We start from the raw sequence: 21,620 nt of genomic DNA on the forward strand, positions 1-21,620 counted from the left end.
GACATTCCTAACGTCCCGCAAGATGATCTCTACCCTTCGAGACCATCCCCACCAGAAGACTCATTAGGATTCAACCACTTACTCCAAAGGGCTGCACACTATCACGGAGTGGATCTCCATACCGACCCCGTGGAGGAGGACTTCCTTCTCAACTTTTGACACCACACATAGGGCCACCTCCATACTGCCCATGCTCAAAGGAGTTATCAAACACGCGCCGGAGGTCTTTAATGACCCAGTCAGAGCCAGGGTCATTAACCTGCGCATAGACAAAAAATTCAAAGCAGCCCCTACAGATCCCGCCTACATCAGAGGGCCAGCACCACTAGATTCCCTAGTAATGTGTACAGCACGAAAGAGGGCAAACTTCCAAGCGTCCGGCGAGGCACCACCACCTGACAGTCAAAACTCTTGGACGCATCGGGCAAGCACACTGCATCCCAAGCTGCCAACATATGGCGCATCGCTAATACACAAGTGCTATGGCACATTATGACGAACTAGAAGCCATAATGCAACACCTCCCTGACAAATATAAAAATGGAGCAAATGAATTAATTCAGGAGGGCAAAACCATTACCAATACCTCCATCCGCTGTGCCCTAGATGCAGCTGACACCGCCTCCAGAGCCATTAATACCAGCATCCTCCTCCGTCGCCATGCCTGGCTAAGGATCTCTGGTTTTAAACCAGAAGTGCAAGCTTCCATCCTGAACCACCCCTTTGACCAGGAACATCTGTTCGGCCCAAAAGTGGATGAGGCCCTAGAAAAAATGAAAAAAGACACCGATACGGCGAAATCTATGGGAGCCTTACAATCACACCTTCCCAGGCGCTCCTTTCGCCGCTCTTCCTTTCGGAGCACATCCAGAGGCTACTCTGACACCGCTTCCACTTCATATAAGGCCCCTACCCAATCCACCTTTTCAATGGGTTACCAAAGAGGCGGCTACAGACGCAACAATTATAAAGGCAGAGGCAAGACCAGCACCGCCCGCTCTGCCTCCACACCTACCCAATGACTCCCCTCCACTCCCCCAGACCATTCCACTCCAGTCGGGGGCAGACTCCAAAATGTCCTTCCTGTCTGGACTACAATCACCTCAGACAAATAGGTAACACAAATAATTCGGCCAGGCTACTGCGTAGAACTAATATCTACCCCCCAAACATTCCACCCAGACAACGCCCAATGTCACAGGAACATCTAACACTACTAAAGCAGGAGGTAATCTCCCTCCTACATAAGGGGGCGATAGAACGGGTTCCTACCAACCAACAAAATATGGGGGTCTACTCCCTATATTTTCTCATAACAAAAAGGGACGACACTCTACGGCCCATCCTAGACCTCAGGCCTCTAAACAGATAAATACACTCAGACCATTTTCACATGGTAACAATTCAGCAGGTACTTCCACTGCTCTCCCACAACTATTTCCTGACCACTTTAGACCTCAAAGTCTCCTATTTCCACATTCCTGTTCACAACGCTCACAGGAAGTTCCTCAGATTTGTAGTGGACGGCCAACACTACCAATTCAAAGTACTCGCATTTGGAGTCCCCACAGCACCACGAGTATTCACCAAGTGCCTAGCAGTAGTGGCAGCACATCTGCGGAGACAACACATCCATGTCTTCCAATACCTAGATCACTGGCTAATGAAGGCCAGTTCATACAACCAGTGTGTACAACACACGCACGCCACTATCCAGCTACTTCACCAACTGGGCTTCACAGTAAACCACGCAAAGTCCCATCTCTAACCGTCCCACGTAAAACAATATCTGGGTGCCACTAGACACCTCAAGAGCGCTAGCCTACCCCAGTCCTGCCAGGATAGCAAGAATTCAAGCTCTACGCGCAAAGTTTCAGCCACAACACTCTCTTCCAGCTCGAGTGTTCATGCAACTAATAGGAATGGCCTCTTGCATATTCATAGTACCTCACGCAAGACTCCAGATGCATCCTCTCCAAGAGTGCTTAGCACGCAAATGGAGACAGGCCCAGGGTCAATTAACAGATCTGGTGTTGGTAGACGGTCGTACCCATCGCTCTCTGCAGTGGTGGACCACCAAAAACCTTTCCAAAGGGCGACCGTTCCTGGACCCGGTTCTTCAGATAGTACTGACAACGGACGCATCGCTCTCCGGCTGGCGAGCTCACCTATTACATCACACCATGCAGGACAGATGGACACCTCAACAAAAGTTACTCCACATCAACCATCTGGAGTTACTAGGCATATTTTTAGCCCTAAAATCTTTTCAAACACAGGTTTCCGGCAAGGCAGTCCTAGTCCGCACAGACAACATGACAGCCATGTACTATATACAAAAACAAGGCGGCACACCGAAGAACCAGAAACCTTATAGGTCTGGCGGCGCGGGGAACGCCTTAATCTCCTGGGTCCACATGCTTTATCTAACAGAGACACAGGACACTGTTGGGCGTAGAAGATCAGATTTATTAGCTGCAGCTAAGTACAGTTGTCCCAGAAGTACACTCTGTATGTTCTCAGGAGACTGCCACTTTACTCCGTGGCGCACAATCTCTTATAGTACATGGATGGCATACAGATTAACCAAGAACACTCCCAAGATATATAAAAAGACCCAATAAGGAAAGTACAAAAACAAGGCTTTACCAATGAAAAGAACTTGAGAAATAAAGTATCGAGTAACCCGAAGAAGCCTCTCCTCCAACTGTGTTTGTCGTCCCTCCCCACAGGTTAATTCATTAACGTGTCCGCAACTGACTTCCAGGTGGCAAGATACGTGTGTGTGCTTTTGAGGACAGTTGTGGAACGAGAGAATACGAGCAGAGGACAGCGAAGGCCAAATGATAAGATAAAGTCAGGAAAGAATGGTGCGAACCAACAGATAGTTGAGACAGGGATTAGTCGGACCAGACAGGGATTAGTGGACTCGGCCAGTCCCTGACATCAGTTCGTAAACCGAGGCAGAAGGCTATTTAGACACGATGCTGCAGGAAAAGCAGAAAAGACCCGTTCGCCGTGCTGCCTGATTGAGGGCAACACAAAATGGTGGTGGAACACAAAATGGCGGCTCGATACGATCGAGATCAAAAATCGAGTTTCCTCAGACCCTCCTTTTGCCAGAACTCAGGCAAAATACACAGTCTCACGTTAATCTGAGTCGATGTCGATGGCCATGAGGTCATCAACCTGTTGCTGTAACATTTTAATGTTCTCTGTGATTTAGGTTTTGGGATGCATACAGAAGCACAAAGGCCGCAGATGGCGGGGCCACAGTGCAGACAGAGACAAGAGAAAATGATGGCCAGAACCATTCCAAGGAATGTTAATACCTTCCATCCCCATTTTGACAGTAGTCCCCAAAACCATCCCAATAACGACCAATCTCCTTCGTCCTGGTGAATCGACTCCGAGATTACATGTAATTTAGAGATGGCTTGGTATACCGTCGGAGCATAGTCAGGTATATAAATACAGCAACTAGATCCGATCAATGTACAGACTCCACCACGGTCCGCAAGAATAACATCGAAGGCAACTGGGTTCTGTAATGTCATAAGACAATCCGCTTGTAGTTCAGCTGTAATATTACTTAAGGCTCCTACAGTGATGTCTATAGTAGTCTCTACAACACAAACCAGTTGTCTCATGTTTCTGCTATTGGCCATTGGACCCAAAAAGGAAGAATTCCTTTGAGGAAATCTCCTCCCTCTTGTCCTGCTGTGTCCTTGGAATCAATAATTCCTCTGCCATATCTGTTTTTATGGTGAGTTGAAGAGGCAGTATATGTAGGGGGAAGAAGGAAAGCTATATAGCATGTTCCTGAGAAACCAGTCGGCAACAACGTATAAGCTCTATCGTGGCAGATAAAATACGTGCCCTGAGATAGTACTAGCGGCGGCGAATTCTGAGAAGTGTAGATGTATGTGTGGGAACAGAAGCTCTTTTCTTGTTCAGTGTTAGCAGTCTGATCATTTATCTGTAAGCAGAAATTACCTTGAGGTACAGTCCAAATTGGTGGAGATTCTCTTTGTTTAACCTTATCACTAAGGCTAGTGATATGAGTGACGTTCCAATTAGTATATGCTTTCCTCTCAACAGAAATTTTACTATTTTCCATGATTTTAGCCATAGCTACCATTCCCTTTATCAATGAACTATGACTAAAATCTGGTCCACCAATATATGAACTGACAGGTTGTTTAAATCTGCTCTGATATGCGTTAGAGAATATTACAAAATAAGCCCAAGCGGAACCTTCATAAGAGAACGGAAGGACTAAGTACGGCATCCCTTTTTCGGTGGTATGAGGCATAAGTCCACACACCCAACAGTCGGTTGTATTAATTACTAATTGGTGCTGGTGCAATAACTGAACAAATGAATTATTGTAGTATTCGGTTCTTCTTATGAATTCATGCTGAGGAAGTGCATGAAATGGATGTGGAGAGACAGTAGAATAAGAAGGCAAAGAGACAGAAGTAGGGACAACTTTTTCCTGCATAGCATAAACAATCCACCCTATACACGCCAATAAAATACACTAATATAAAAACACAACATTATACCACAACGACTGTACATTAATTTAAAATATTTTTCTTTCATTTTATTCTTTTTCTCTTTCTCCTAATGTAGTCTCCATCTTCTAAGGAGATGCTCAAGGCAATCTTCCTCAATCACTTGGTTATGATTATCTGCCGTCCTATGACACTGCACGTCCTGCAGGCCTATTGCCACTACTCAGGTCACAATCAAGACTCCTACCGTGACCCTGCAACCGGGATAGAAACTACATGGAAGAGAGAATCTCAAGTTTTCATAATTAGTCTTGGCCTGAGATTATAACGGACTTTGTCAGGTACAGTCTGGTCTCGAAACAATGTTTGTGGGGTTGTAGTGTTCAAGCGGAGATGTGGTGGTACAGCTTCCTGAAGAATATCATCATCTTCTTTCTCCGACCGAGTTCCACTCAGGCGTGCATCGCTAAAAGGTAGGAACCTACGAACCTTTTCGTTTTCAAAGTCACTTATACCCTTACGGACCCACTGATCAAAAGGCAAAGGCACCTTCTTGCAATGCACGCCGTGTATCCAGTTTTTCTTTTCTTCAACCTTTATTGCTGTTCGTCGCCAGGAGGGCCTGTCGAGGTTCCCTCCAACGAGGTTCCAAATTCTTTGTCCTTTGGAAATTCTTCACGCAAACCCAGTCACCTGGTTGGATGGAATGACCTGGGTCTGTAGAGGCCTCTGGCAAAGCGTTCTGAACCGGTTGATGGAGAACACGCAATTTAGTTGTAAGGTCGTGCAAATAATCAATCAGCATTGGGTATGGTATATCAGAATATTTTCTAGGGCGAGGGACTCCCCATACATTAGCTGGGTGTCCGAAAACAACCTCGTATGGGCTAAGTCCCAAACGAGAATGCACAGCTGTTCTGGTGGACAGAAGAGCCAAAGGTAAAGCATCGGGCCAGGCAAGACCTGTGGTGGCTTGTATCTTTGCAAGCTTGAGCTTAAGGGTGCCATTTTAACATTCTACTAAACCTGCTGACTGTGGATGCTTTGCCGCATGGAACTTTTGCTTTATACCAAGACCTGCATTAACTTTTTGCATGACTTGGCCCACAAATTCACTCCCATTGTCACTCCAGACAATGCACGGCAAACCAAACCTAGGAAAGAACTCTTTCAAAAGGACTTTGGCAGTAGACAAAACCGTGTTGTCTTTCAGAGGGTAGGCTTCTATCCATCTGGAAAAGGCACATACCACTACTAGAACATATTTGAGATTGTTGCATCGCTCCATATGGATATAGTCTATTTGCAACACCTCAAAAGGATATGTCGGGGGAGCAAAATGACCTGCCGGAGTTGGGGTTCCCTTTCCCGGATTGTACATCAAGCAAATAATACAGTGCTTCACTACATTATCTGCACATTTTGGAATCCCTTCATTCTGCCACACTGGAGCCAGAAGTTTACATATTCCTTTTGCACTAATGTGGGCTGGACCATGCGCCATAGTAACTACAGGCAGTACATAGGCATCTGGTAACAGCCAACGTTGGTGCTCTGACAATTCTACCCAACATCCCATCTCATCTAACATTCCTGTACTTTCTTTCCACTTTCTCAACTCTCTCTGTAGCATCTTCCTGAATCGATCTCACACTTTCTATTGTGTCCTCCACATCCCTTTTTCCCTGACCCAATTTGCAGGGCCCGCCATATACATGCGACTTGTAGCATCTCTGGCTGTCCTTTTCGCTATCTCGTCCGCAAAAGCATTTCCACGACCAAAATCGTCAGATCTTCTTATGCGCACTACATTTCACGATTGCTATCTGGGTAGGCAAGACAAGTGACTCAAGAAGATCAGTCACCAATTGACCATGCTGTATTTTAGTACCATGGGAGGTAAGGAATCCTCTTTCCTTCCACAAACTACCGAAACTATGTGCCACACCGAACGCGTACTGGCTGTCTGTATACACATTCACTCTCTTTCCCTTAGACAACACACACGCTCTGGTCAAAGCTATCAGTTCGGCCGCCTGAGCTGAATTATGTCTGATGCGTGCTGTCTCCACAATTGTATGCAAGGTAGTAACAGCATAAGCTGAAGTTGTCTCACCATTCGGCAGTTTGAAACAAGACCCATCCACCCATAGGATCCCATCTGGATCCGTTAGCGGCGTATCTTTCAAATCAATTCTTCCTTTTGTCTCCTCCTCAGTACGGAGAAAACAATCATGTCGTTTTTTAATACCTTCCTCTTTCGGAAGGGGTAACAAAGTGGCTGGATTCAAAGTGTTACATCGTTTGATGTGCACGAGACTAGCCAAAAGCGTCAGCTCATATCCAGACAAGCGAGCACTCGTAAGATGCTGCGTTTTCATTCTGTTAAGCAAGGTATCCACTGCATGTGGTACCATAACAATGAGTGTTATCCAGCACCACTCCAGCAGACTGACGAACAGAATCTGCTGCTGTAGCTTTAAGACAACTACGCAATGCCTTGGCTACTGGATCTAACGTAGCTGAAAAAAAGGCACATGGCCGTTGTTTATCTCCAAATCGTTGTCAGGACTGACCACGCACAACCTTCTCTTTCATGGACATAGAGCGTGAAGGGCTTACTGTAATCCGGAGTACCCAACACAGGAGCAGTACGTAAATCAGTAAAACTCTTCTGACATTAGTCAGTCCAAAGAAGGGGTTGGGGCGTGTCTTTCAAAGTGAGTGCTAACAGAGGTTTGGCCAGCAAGGAAAAGTTCGGGATCCATTGCCTACAATAGGAGGTCATACCCAGAAAGGCACGCACCTCTCTTTGTGTGGATGGCACAAACATTTGCGCTATTGCTTGAATTCGTTCTGGGGTTAATCGCCTTCCCTCCTTAGATAAGAGATGACCCAAATAGGTAACCTCTCGACGGACATACTGTAGTTTAGAAGGCGAAACCTTATGATTAAGATCAGACAAGTGACTTGACTTAATGCAATAGTCACATTCCTGCAGACATCCTCTGAATCAGCAGCAATTAATAAATCGACCATATATTGAATAAGAGTAGCACCTGAGGGCAAAGGGAAAGCATCAAGCTGACATTTCAGAGCTTGACTATTAATGGAGGGGCTTTCACCATAGCCTTGGGGTGCGCCCTTGAACCGGAAACTTCGGCCTCCTAGAGAGAAACCAAAAATATCCCTACTCTCTTCGGCAATGGGAATGCTGAAGAAAGCATTCTTCAAATCAATGACAGAAAACCAAGTTGCTGAGGCAGGTATCATAGTTAACAAGGCAGTAATATCTGGGACAACAGGAAACTGCGGTACAACAATTTTGTTAACCTCCCGAAGATCAATCACAAAACGATAAACAGGAGGCTGAGAAGGGTCGGTGCGTTTAAGAACAGGAAGAATAGGACTATTACATACATTTCCTCTCGTTTCCTCAATCACATCCTTCTGAACTAAATCATAAATTATATCCAAAAGCGCTCTTTCACCTTCATTGGAAATTCTGTATTGAGGAATGCGAGGCAATTTAACATTGGGCTTGAGAGTAACAACATAAGGCGGGGATCTCAAGACAACCAACATCATTTGGACCCGTAGCCCAAAGCGTTGCGGGAAGAGAGAGCAATTCAGTTGGGAATTGATCTTTAGACAAATACATTGGAGAAGTCAGTTTCTGCCCCAATGTAAGATATACACCAGAAGGAGAACAATATATCGTTGCATGCAATCTTTTCAATAGATCCAAACCCAACAGATTCTCGCCGCAACCTGAGGAGCTTCTAAGTCATAGGGGCCAATTGAAATAGGCAGAGGGCTAGAGACTGGGTTACAAACTGGGGCGCCAGAAAATCCTACTGATACATTCGTTGAGCCAGACAAAGGTGCCCCAGGGAGTTTAGAGCGAATGATAGAACTTCTCATCGCACCAGTATCTAAAAGGAATGGCTCTGAAACACCCATTGTAGTGACATTAACATAAGGTCCACTCTGATCTACTGGAATCGATACAACTCCCTCACTTTGTCTATGGCTGTCCTAGTTAGCGTGAAGGCTTTCATTTTCACCATCATGATAATCATCATTGTAATACTGTGTAGACTGAGTATTCTGTTGATCAAAGTAGTTCATAGAATTCGGAAGAGGAAGGGAACGCTGTTCTTGAGTCAACACACCTCGACCTCTACCCCTGGGCGCTAACTGATGAATACCCCGACCTCGTGGAGCCTATGATCCCTCACTACGCTGTAATAAAACCGGACAACTATTCTTAAACTGGCCTTCCTCTCTACAATAGGCACATTGGTTAGGACCTAATAAAGGTCGAGGAACAAAAGGCTCGGGCTTTTGATACACCCTCTGAAACTGGGGAGGCTGTTGAAACTGGCGCTGAGCAAGACTGGGAGGATAAGCCTGTTGCAGAAGAACCTTCGTTTTTAATTCTTTAGTCTTTTTCTCTTGCTTATCTTTCTCTTCTTTATCTCTGTTCTCATAATATTGAGCAGTAGCCAATAACTGCGCAGAGGAAGAAACAGCCCATGAACTTTCAGAGTCTTTCAACTTATGTGACCGCTCGGGAAGCAAATTAAATACGAATTTGTCTACAAATAATCGCTGTCCACCCTCTGTAGTCATATCCTGACCACTGTGATCAATAAACGTCTCTACAAAACGAGTGAAGAAATCAGAGACACTCATCTTTCTTCTGTTTACACGCAGCTAGTTTATCCCAATTAACTCGCAAGGGAGGCATCATCGTTTTCATGAAGGCAATAATCCTACCAGGTAGTTCTGAAATCAAAGCATCCGGCTTAGCACCCCCCACTTGGGCTGTATCTGCGGCAATTGTAGCATTCCAATCACCACCTAATTCCTATGCGTGATTCTCTCTCCGGATTCGAGCCCATAATGCTTGTGGGACTACATTCCCCATTAACATATCAATATCAGCTAAATTCATAATGCAGGTGTCAACAGTCTGAGACAATTCTTTATAATAACCAGCAGGGTTTTTACGGGGATCTGGTAGAGACTGTTTAAGAGCCAAAACTTCAGATCTTTTCCAGGGGACATGTACCCATATACGCTGGAAGTGTGCTGGAATAGCTAGATTAGCACCTGCTGCTGGAACCTCTTCTCTCCATACTGGAGGAACCTCTCATCGGATAATGTTTGGATGTCAGCCTAACAGCAGGATCGGAATCAAAGAAGGTCTGCGAGGAAAATAAGGGTCTAAAAGAGACAAGTGTCTTTACAGCGTCATCAATCTTAGGACCCACGATGAGTCCTTTATCGAAATTAGCCTGAACATCCAACAGACCCTGAGGAACTGAACCCAAATCCATATCCTCACAACCTATAACAAGAGTGTCACACAACATTAAAAACATCTCTGTGTGGGCGCTTCCCACTGATGAAGGGTAGCCAAAATATCGTTCGCACTATATAAGGGACCTTTCTCGATCCATTTACGAGCGAGAGAGTCCAATACCACTCGTTCATCAATGGTTGGAAGCTGACTACGAGACTGTCTGCGAGAAAAAGCTGGAGACATATTAAGAGTCTCAAAGAAAGGAGATAAAAACCCAGAGACAGTATTTGTGATCCGTTTACGGACAGTAGGAGAATTGAACATAAGGACAGGAGACAAAGTATTGGGCGAACTAATAGGAGCAGAACTAACAGTTATAAGAGGAGCCGAAGGCAAAGGAGATTGTGGCTCTGGGGGTGGAGGTAAAGCAACCGGTGGCAAAGGAAGTGGGGGCGGCAATGCTTGAAGGGGCAAATGCGGAAGAACCGGAGCAGGCGGAGGCGCAACTAATGGCTGAATCGGTTGTAATACTGGGGGTGCATTAGCGCCTTGTACATAGGGAGGAGCCATTCTCAATAGGTGAGACATCAAAGGGTCTTCCTCCGGTTCACTACTTTTATCAGGAGGGGAAGTAGGCAACACCGGATAGCATTTATCGATCGCCATACGATGCTGTCTCTCTGAAATTTCTATTTCACGATCGATCTCATTATCTTTAAACTGCTGGGCAGCCTGTATAATCGTCATACTTTGTGCTTTCTTATCTCGTTTTGCCTGTTTAATTTCTCTGTTTGGCTTCCTTACGCCAAAGGCGGAAAGAGTCAAACATTGCCGGCCGGGCTTTTCTTTTAAACAAAATTGCTTCCAAATTATCTAAAATGTCAGGCTCAAAGCTACCGTTCTGTGGCCACTGTAAAACACCATCGTTCTTTGTGTATCGGATCCATGCCTCATTAAAGGCAATGGGGCCAACACCATGTTTAGAATAGAGCTTATAAGTGGGAGTTCCAATCAGAGGAATTGGACAAGAGTCCTCCAGCCGGGAGTACCTATCACAACCAAAACAACAAAACTTCCTAAACTTACTCAGACCAGGCATCGTTATTTCACTGGACTTTTCACAAACATCAAGGGGGTTAAATCAATTAACACAGCACAAATGTACTCACCCCTCGGCTTCGGCTTTTGCAATAGCCGAATCAAAGACCCAAAGGACCAAACAAAATAGTGGGAGCTACCCACCACCAATACTTAACTAAGTGTCTTCTTAAGCCAACAGAGACCCGTCTAACATCTCGCCTTACCATACATCACCAAAGAAGGGCCAAAGCAAGGCGGCAGTCAGGGCAGCAGTCGTCAGCAGCCGTCAGGAAGGAGAAACCGCACTGAAAAAGACCTTCGGACCACTTTCGACATACAGGGGTCGCTTGACGTGGCTCGCGATTCCTCCGGAATTTTCTTGCGGGGCTCCTCACGACCTTCAGGCAGGACTACTACCTCTAAAGCCGCTCAACGTTGGGCGCCATTTGAAGAACCAGAAACCTTATAGGTCTGGCGGCGCAGGGAACGCCTTAATCTCCTGGGTCCACTTGCTTTATCTAACCGAGACACAGGACACTCTGTTGGGCGTAGAAGATCAGATTTATTAGCTGCAGCGAAGTACAGTTGTCCCAGAAGTACACTCGGTATGTTCTCAGGAGACTGCCACTTTACTCCGTGGCGCACAATCTCTTATAGTACATGGATGGCATACAGATTAACCAAGAACACTCCCAAGATATATAAAAAAAGCCAATAAGGAAAGTACAAAAACAAGGCTTTACCAATGAAAAGAACTTGAGAAATAAAGTATCCAGTAACCCGAAGAAGCCTCTCCTCCAACTGTGTTTGTCGTCCCTCCCCACAGGTTAATTCATTAACGTGTCCGCAACTGACTTGCAGGTGGCGAGATACGTTTGTGTGCTTTGGAGGACCGTTGTGAAACGAGAGAATACGAGCAGAGGACAGCAAAGGCCAAATGATAAGATAAAGTCAGGAAAGAATGGTGCGAACCAACAGGTAGTTGAGACAGGGAATAGTCGGACCAGACAGGGATTAGTGGACTCTGCCAGTCCCTGACGTCAGTTCGTAAACGGAGGCAAAAGGCTATTTCGACACGATGCTGCAGGAAAAGCAGAAAAGACCCGTTCGCCGTGCTGCCTGTGTGAGGGCAACACAAAATGGCAGCGGAACACAAAACGGCGGCTCGATACGATCGAGATCGAAAATAGTTTCCTCAACACTCTCCACAGCTCTCTCAGCTAGCACAGAGCATATGGAGATGGGCCATACCCCAGAACATTTTTCTCCTAGCCCAACATGTCCCAGGAGTCCAAAAAACTGACACATCTGCTCAGCAGACAAACACAACAACTCTACGAGTGGGAACTCCACCCGCAAGTTCTTCACCCGTACATTCAAATGTGGGGCATCCACAGATAGACCTCTTCGCCACCCACCAACGCCAAATGCCCAAGCTTCGCCGCCAGATATCCACAGCCATTGTCCAAAGGCAATGCGGTATGGATGAACTGGTCAGGCAGATTTGCATACGCTTTTCCGCCTCTCCCACTCATTCCATTAGTGGTGCGGAAACTACAACAACACTCCCTCACACTAATCTTAGTAGCTCCAACTTGGGCCAGACAACCGTGGTACACCACACTGCTGGAATTATCTGTAGTACCGCACCAAAAGTTACACCTCTCGCCACACCTCTTAACCCAGAACCATGGAGAGATCAGGCACCCGGACCCAGCTCAGCTCAACCTTGCGATCTGGCTCCTGAAATCCTAGAATTCGGTTATCTAAATCTTCCCCCTGACTGCATGAACGTCATTAAAGAAGCTAGGTGACCCACCACTAGAGCGTGCTACGCAGCCAAGTGGAAACGTTTTGTTGTCTATTGTCACAACAATACCATCAATCCCCTAGATGTGTCCATTCAACACATCATAGGCTATTTACTACACCTACAAAGATGCAATCTAGCCTATACGTCCATTAGACTGCACCTTGCAGCCATAGCAGCTTATCTACAAAACAGGCAACATCTATCACTTTTTGGAGTACCTGCCATTAAAGCCTTCATGGAAGGCCTCAAAAGAATAATTCCCCCCAGAGTGCCCCACTCACCTGTGTGGAACCTAAATCTCATTCTCACCAGACTAATGGGACCTCCCTTTGAACCTCTACACAAATGTAAACTTCAATTCCTAACATGGAAAACCGCCTTTCTTGTAGCCATCACTTCACTCAGAAGGGTCAGTGAGATAGAAGCACTTACCATTCAAGAACCTTTTCGCCAAATGCACCATAGCAAGGTTGTTCTCCGTACTAACCCAAAATTCCTCCCTAAAGTCATTTCTCCTATTCACCTAAACCAATCTGTAGAACTACCAGTATTCTTCTCGCTACCACAGACCGTTTCAGAAAGAGCTCTTCACACATTAGATGTCAAAAGAGCCTTACTCTACTACATTGAGAGAACACAACCTTTTCGTAAGACCAAACAACTGTTCGTTTCCTTCTCACCACCACATAGAGGCAACCCCATCTCCAAATCTGGGATAGCTAGGTGGATTGTCAAATGCATTGCATTTGGTGCAATTAAAATCTATAGTCCTTTGCACCCCCTTTCTATTACTAAACTATATTAATACACAGTTGAGGATTCAAAAGTTCATACTTTCCTGTCTGACAGTCTTATGAATCAGATCTCATTACTTTTCTTGAGCGTCTTTACATATATGGCCTTTGTGATTTTGCCTTACGGAGGGTGTAACTGTTTATCCATTTATGTCTGAAAACAAACTTTTAAATTATGCTGCTTCTGTTTTATAATACCAACATACTAAGCAATTTTACTAAGCTGATATTGACTTGAGTTTTTAGGTTTCCTAAATTGTTAATTTTTAATTATCAGATGGAAACTGGAATCGTGAGTCTCAAATGGCTAGATCGAGTGGCGCTGGGTTTGAAGGGTCAAGACGGATGGCACAGGATATGCAGCGTGGAGGCATGCCTCTGGAAAAAGCATTTGCAACTGAGAAGCAAGAACGTTGGAACCCTCCTCTGCATGACCGGGAGAGCAACCGAGGGTTTCAGACAGATTCTTTAAGGATGGAAAGCACGCCATGGAGACAGGCACAAACTGTGCCATCTGCAGCTGCTCCCTTGCCTGATGATAATGTGGTTGATATATTGGAAAACTTTCTAAAGCAAAGTTTAGGTCAAGAGGAGCCAAACAGGTTTGGTAAAGGTGAGTCTGAAATAACAAAAGCTATAAGTTATCTTGGAATGTATTATATAAAGCAGTGGTAACTGTTGGCAAAGTCTACAAAATTGGAAATGGCTCGCCAGCTTTTGCTCTGTGAAAGAAGGGAGGAGAGTTTTGCAGTATAGGTTTGCTGTCATCTCTTACACTACAGAACACAACTGCTTGTTGGAAAGTATCTTTGATCAGTACTGCCTGGCGAAAAATTAATGCACATGCATTAGGCTAAATAATAATTGTAAATTCTTGACTTTATAGACAGTTTTGGGCAGCGTTCAAAGTGCCATTTGATGCAGTATTAATTCTATGCCCTGCTACTCCCTTCAGTCTATTCAGAAATTCTTCCTAGCATTGGCAGAGGGAACTACCAGCTCTAAAGCATTGTATTGATCATCTATTGACATGTTTGAATCAACCCCCCTATCGTCAGGATGGCATTCCACTGTATTTATAAAAAAAAATCAAGTGTTAAATGTCCCTGTGAAACAAAGAATTTATCTGTTAACACACCCACCTAATTTGAAACCACCCAAAGCCAATGAGGTGTAAATGCAAGGTGCTACTCCCCCAGGGAAACGCTGTAGTTAAACTTTTCCAGCACATTGTGTGTATGCAGGAGTTCCCAGAAGGAGTGCTGCTCTTAGCTTCTAATACTAATTTCACTAGTTTCTCATCATCTCCTCATCACCTTTCTTGGAGTTCAGCCAGCCCTAGTTTCAGCTTCACTCAACTGTGAATTGTTTCTCGGGGGAGGGAGGGGTTTTATATTTTTTCTAACCCAAGGGAGGTACCATTGCAGATGAGAAGAGATCACTTTTCAAAAACTGTTCAGCCTATAGCCAAAGAGAGGTAAATTCAGAGGACCTGTACTTGTAGTACCTTTTTGCCTTTATTTCGATGATTCCTCTCAAAGTGCCTCACTAAGCACTTCTGAAGGTGATGGAAAAGAGAAAGCATGTGAACGCTCTAGAATAGGAGTTCTGTTTTTTGTGGGTTTTTTTGTTGTTAAATCAGCCTTTCAGCCTCCATGTAGGAAGCTGGCTCTGTATATGGTATACCCCTAAGTGGTTATATCGAGTCCAGCGAATCCCCCAGAAGTGTACAGGACTCAGTGTAAGCCCAAAGTGCTCTATTTGGGGGTAGTGTGGACAAGCAGCCTTAGGCCTAACACAGGAGTGTAAAACATTTGTTATGCACACAGTGACTAAGAAATGACGCACAACTCAAAAAGGAGATCCACACCAATTTTAGAACAAGCATTGGCATAGCCAGGTGTTGGCACTGGAGTATTTTATATTCATTGAGGCTCGACCTAAAAAACGACATGGATTTTACTGGACTGGTGAGTAGAGCATGCCGAGGCATACAGGTAAAAAATATCCTGTTCCCTCGTGTAAATAACCCAACACCAACCAGCGGTCAGCGCCCCCAGAGTCACGTGAGGTGCAGTGGCTCTCCTTCACAACATGTGGGGGTATACTTTCTGTTTACCCTTGACGAGTAGAGCTGCGCTCCTCTGGAGGAGCCGGAAAACAACGTGGAACACACCCAGAGGACCTGTAGAATGTAATCACCTCTGGGAGAATCAGAGGATCCGGCAGAAACGTTGAACAGAGGCAGTGTGACAAAACTGTTGACTCAGTGGCAAGGACTTGCATCTCTGCAATAACACACATAGGCACATGCAGTTTCTTTGCAAAGTTCATAAAAGGTGGAATATCCTGAAACAAAACTCATACACACGCTAACTCTCCCCCACCTCTCTCTCCCCCTCCCCCACCCCTCTCTCTCTCCCCCCCTCTCTCTCCCCCCCCCTCTCTCTCTTCCCCCCCCCCCCTCTCTCTCTCCCCCCTCTCGTCCCCCCCCCTCCCCCCTGGCTGGATGGCAAGGGAATGCAGCTTTATAAAAAACACACTCTCTTGGATTCAGTAGAGCACTTTAAGTGAGGTGAAAATTGCACAACTACGAAAGGAAGAAGAAATATTTTAGGAAACCTTCTCCCGTCACGACAGATATAATGCCACAGGGCAGGCCCTGTTATGAGTCTAACCATATAATCTCTAGGGTTGTCGCTTTTGGGTACTAATGATGAAACCGCACCTGCTCCTGTGTCCTCGCTGAATAAGCATCATGTTAATGCTCACTCAGTGTGGCCGTAGGATTCGGTGCAGAGGGCTACTCCTCCACGGTCTTGTATGCAGCCCAGCCTTTTATTTTTAGAAATCCACCAGAATGCTAGGGTGATGTTGGCTCCTTAAAACAGACCAGCTAGAGTCCACCCAACCCAAGGCGGCGGGTGTTTGGTTTAGTGAGAGCAATGTGCAGTGCAGCACAGCGCGAGGGATGCTGATAAGCTGATAAGCTGACTGAGCTGTGCTGTTGCCTACATGTCTTCTATTTTCGGAAGCTGCTGCCTTTGCTTGTTCTAGCATCAACCTGACACTGCACCCCACCTGCAGGACCGAACAAGTGACAGATGCCGTGTCTGCATCACTGCCGATTCAGAACACAACTCCCCAGGGTTGCGCCCTTTTGAGCACGGGCTCTGTGCTGACACACACTGGAAATATTGTTTGTTTGTTTTGCAGCGTGAATCTTTCTGGATTCACTATGCTGTGCATTATTCCGCGATCTGGTGGTTGGGTCCGGATTCGTAGTCTTTCTTTTGTGTTTTTGTATCCCAGGTGGGCGTCGACGTCCCACCATTTGGTGCACCTCTCGTGACGTTGTCGTGCTTCCTGCGGAAGTCCCACCTTTGGGGCACCATCTTCAGATTCTTTTTTCCGCCGTTGGGTCTCGATAGTCATCGAAGCTCCAGAGTTTTAGACGAAGGAAGAAGGAAAATACGTGAGTTTCATCGAAGGAGAACTTTTAGAAGACTACAGAGAGAAAGGTATTACAGCTGGGACGACGAAGGAGGGGATCCTCGAAATTCTTTGACGCCCATAGGAAAATGCACACTCAGAGGCTGAGCGCAATGGACAAGACACCATTTAAGTTCTGCCCTAACTGCCACCACAAGTACGCGCAGAAGGACCAACATCCGGTCTGCAACCTTTGCCTGCCGATCGACCACGAGAGCAAGGACTGCAACGCCTGTTCCGCTTTCGCGCCGAAGACTCTCCGGGTGAGAGAACGACAGAGGAGAGCCAACTTCAGCATGGAAGGCAAGGGTAAGGCCCCGTCACTGTAAGATCTGGGCCTCTCCACCGACGAAGACCACATCGCCGAGGGACCTGATGTCTTCACGGTGACCGATAAGAAAACGTTTGACGAGGTAAGACACGTCGTGTACAAAACCACCAAAAGGGCCCCTAAAATCTGAAGGTGACAATCGAAAAATGAGTCAAAGTCCTCGAAGGGAACACCGGTGCCGAAAATTTCGACGTCCGCCAGTGGCTCAAAGGACAGAAGGCTGAGCGGATCCTTCGAAAAGGACTCCCAGGTGCCGAAGACCACCGAGAGACAGAGTTCGTCGAAACAGACTCACGAGGTGGGACGTTCGGCGACGAAAGACAAGGCCGCGTCGACGCAAGCTCCGTCGAAGAGACCTGCGGTCGACGCCGAGCACATCTCCGACATGGAAAAGAAAAAGAGAAGGCTCGAGGCGGAGATGGAGAGCATCCTTCGGAGGAACAAGGAGTTCGACGAAAGAATGAAAATATTCAAAATCCCAACGGCCCCGTCGACGGATGTCGTTGATCGAGGAACAGGGAGATTTCGACGCCGAAGAGCAGTCGAGAGGTCCTGAAGAGGAGGAAGAAGGCCCCTACTATGAGGGAGAAGATGATGAAGAGGATCAGCAGTCGCTCTACGGCTCAACGCCGTCGACGACTCAGGAGCTGGAATGGCAGGACATCGACGCCGAAAATCCCGAAGAGCCCGTGGACTCGTATCCTTCAAGGCCTTCGCCGCCAGACGACATCGGGGCTTACAACATGGTCGTCAAGAGTGCTGCAGCAGCCTTTGGTGTGAAATTGGACGAGGAGAAGCCGAAAGCAGACTTCCTACTCGAAAATCTGCTCCCCATCCAGACGAGGAGCCAGTTCCTCCCCATGCTCCAAAGCGTGATGAACCAAGGGAAGGAGGCGTTTAAGGACCCAGGAACATGCCGGTCCATCACACCCAGAACGGAAAAGAAGTACAAGCACTCCTCGCAGGATCCTCCTTACATCAAGGGATCGGTCACTGCCGACTCCATCATTGCTTCCACGGTCAGGAGAAGAGCCAATGTGCCGGCGACCTCGGGCCCACCTCCTGATAAGGAAAGCAGAAGGATGGACCTCACTGAAAGGAAGGTAGAAAGAAACGCCGCAATGCACTGGTGCATTGCAAACTCAAACGCGCTACTGAACAGACACCAGTACCAGCATTGGGATGAGATGGGGGAACTAGTCAAGCATCTCCCAGAAGAGTACCGTCAAAGGGCTTCCCTTCTAGTGGAGGAAGGGAAGAATATCGCCAACTCATGCATTAAGACTGCATTGGACGGGGCAGAAACTTCGAGCAGACTGATGGCCATAGGGATCACTGAAAGGAGACAGGCTTGGCTCAGAATTTCTGGATTCAAGCAGGAAGTCCAGAACAACATACTGAACACCCCTTTCAACGGTGAAACGCTGTTCGGGGAAACTGTGGACGAGAAGCTCACCCAACTGAAAAAGGAAAATGAGAGGCAAGATCCATGGGGGCCCTGCAATTCAGGGTTGCGAAGAGGCACCCCAAATCGGAGATCCTACGGAAGGGGGGGAATCCAGCAGGGTACGTCGCACCAGACATTCCAGCAAGGGCAGCAGGGTGACGGTCACAGCCAGCAGGGACAGCAGAAGCAGAACTGGCAGTACCAGCCTCGAGGCCAGTCCTTTTGCGGGAGGGGAAACGGACGTGGCCAAAGGAGGAGTGGGGGAGACCAACCCTCATCTAAGTGACTTCACACGCAAAAAGACGCTCATCTCCAGCATACCCCGAAGGGTGAAGCACAATGTAAGAACACCAAGGGAGTTACACAAAACAAGCGCCTACGAGCATGCAACACCGGTAGGCAGAAGACTGGGCCTCTACCTTTAACAATGGCAACAAATAACCTCAGACAAATGGGTTCTCAACGTCATACATCACGGATACTGCATAGAGTTAGAGAAAAGGCCTCCAAAGAAGAAAACAAAGAGAAGACAGCGCTCGGGTCAAGAGCTCGCTCAACTCAGGGAGGAGACACTTCAACTACTGAAAAAGAGGGCCATAGAACCAGTGCCATGCAGAGAAAGGAACAAGGGAGTGTACTCAAACTACTTCCTGGTACCAAAGGTGGACGAATCACTAAGACCCATCCTGGACGTAAGATTCCTAAACAAATTCATAAAGACGCAAAAATTCAAGATGACCTCACTACAATAAGTGCTACCCTAAATACGAGGCGGAGACTTCATGTCCACCGTGGATCTCAAAGACGCCTACCTGCACATCCCAATGAACAGACGACACAAAAACCTGTTAAGGTTCAACATCAACCAGGATCATTATCAGTTTACAACCCTGGCATTCGGTCTAAAGTCCGCCCCAAGGGTTTTCACAAAATGCCTTGCAGCAATAGCAGCGTACCTACGAAGGGAAGGGATTCATGTGTATCCTTACCTGGACGACTGGCTAATCAAAGCAAGTGCGAGGAGCACGCAGAATGGGTGACAAGAACACTAACAAACCTGGGGTTCTCGATACACTGGGGGAAGTCATCGATGGAACCAGAACAGGTGAAGATCTTCCTGGGGGCGAAGATCAACACCATAGACGGAACGGTCATGCCCAGCGACAGAAGAACAATAGCCCTGCTGAACAAGACGCGTCTCTACCAGAAGGGGCGAGTTCTGACAGTGAACAGTGAGCAAGATCATGGGGATGATGGCGTCATGCATCCACCTAGTCCCCAATGTACGGCTTCACATGAGACCATTCCAAGAATGGCTGCACCAGCAATGGTCACAAGCAAGCGGGAGTTGGGAGGATCTAGTGGTTGTTACGCACGCAGTGCAGGAGGAGATAGCATGGTGGAACAGGGAGAACATAACTACAGGAAAGACCTTGATACTACCAAACCCAACTGTGACCATCACCACGGACGCATCACAAATAGGATGGGGAGCACACCTGAACAAGCTCAGGGTGAGGGGTCTGTGGACTCCGGCAGATGCGGTCAGACACATCAATTACCTGGAATTGAAGACTGTCCTGCTAGCCCTGAAGGCCTTCCAGAAGCAGCTATACAACCAGAAAGTGTTGATACAGACGGACAATACTACTACCATGTTCTATATCAACAAGCAGGGAGGGACACAATCGTTTCCCCTTTCCACTCTGGCACAGGAGATTTGGAGATGGGCCATTCCACTCAAGATAGACCTGCTGGCCATACACCTACCAGGGAAGGACAATGTGGATGCAGACTGGCTCAGCAGACAGACATCGGCATCCCATGAGTGGGAGCTCAATGGACAGGAAATGCAGAGGCTATTCCAAAGGTGGGGAACACCGACAATAGACCTCTTTGCAACATGCCTGAATGCAAAATGCCAAAACTTCGCATCCAGACAACCAGAACAGCAATCCCAAGGGAATGCCATATAGATAAGTTGGTCAAAGACATTTGCCTACGCTTTTCCACCGATACCGCTGTTACACAGGGTGCTCGACAAGTGCAGGACCAGCAACATGACACTGATCCTAGTGGCACCACAGTGGGCAAGACAGACCTGGTTCTCTCAAATTGTGAGGAGTGCCTTGTGCCATTTCCACTAATTCACAAGAAGAAAGGACCTGCTCTCCATGCAGAACAGAGAGGTCCTGCATCCAGAGCCAGAGAGCCTCAGCCTGGTGGCATGGCTCCTGAAGACTTGGAGTTTGCGCACCTGAACCTACCTCCAAGCACTATGCGAGTGCTGCGGGAGGCAAGGAGACCTACAACACGCAAATGCTATGGGGAGAAATGGAAAAGGTTCACAATATGGTGCAGCAGAAATAAACTACAGAATAAAATGACAAGAGAGTCAACGGTGCTTAGATACCTCACACACCTACTAAAAAGTAATCTATGCTCATCCTCCCTAAGGGTACACCTAGCGGCAATCGTAGCTTACACACGAGGGGAGAGAGGAGGAAGTCTCTTTATGTCACAGGTAGTAAAGAGGTTCCTGGAAGGGGCGAAAAGAATTGCGCCACCAAAGAGGATGCCGCCGCCGGCATGGAACCTCAACGTGGTCCTAACCGAACTTATGAAGGCGCCGTTTGAGCCCATCCACAAGGCCACGCTGCAAATGCTGACATTGAAAACAGCCTTCCTGGTAGCGATAACCTCGCTGCGCAGAGTGAGCTAGCTGCAAGCACTGACACTGCAAGAGCCCTACATCCAGATACACAAAGATAGGGTGGTTCGAAGAACGGACTCACACTTCATGCCTAAGGTGGTGTCGGCATTCCATATGAA

General features: G+C 46.9%; 1 protein-coding gene across 4 annotated transcripts in view; it reads left to right on the top strand.

Annotated features, from left to right (window-relative positions):
* The window catches only part of LOC146822725 (uncharacterized), a 410,295-nt gene that overhangs the window by 299,380 nt on the left and 89,295 nt on the right, over nt 1-21,620 (top strand). For all 4 annotated transcript variants that reach the window (XM_085606916.1, XM_085606918.1, XM_085606915.1 and 1 more), the window contains one exon: nt 13,796-14,131. In XM_085606916.1, coding sequence (XP_085463042.1) covers nt 13,796-14,131 — 336 coding nt within the window. The remainder of the gene's footprint in view (nt 1-13,795; nt 14,132-21,620) is intronic.

This window comes from Triturus cristatus, chromosome 5_2 (assembly GCF_964204655.1).
Source record: "Triturus cristatus chromosome 5_2, aTriCri1.1, whole genome shotgun sequence".
NCBI classification, from domain to species: Eukaryota; Metazoa; Chordata; class Amphibia; order Caudata; family Salamandridae; genus Triturus; species Triturus cristatus.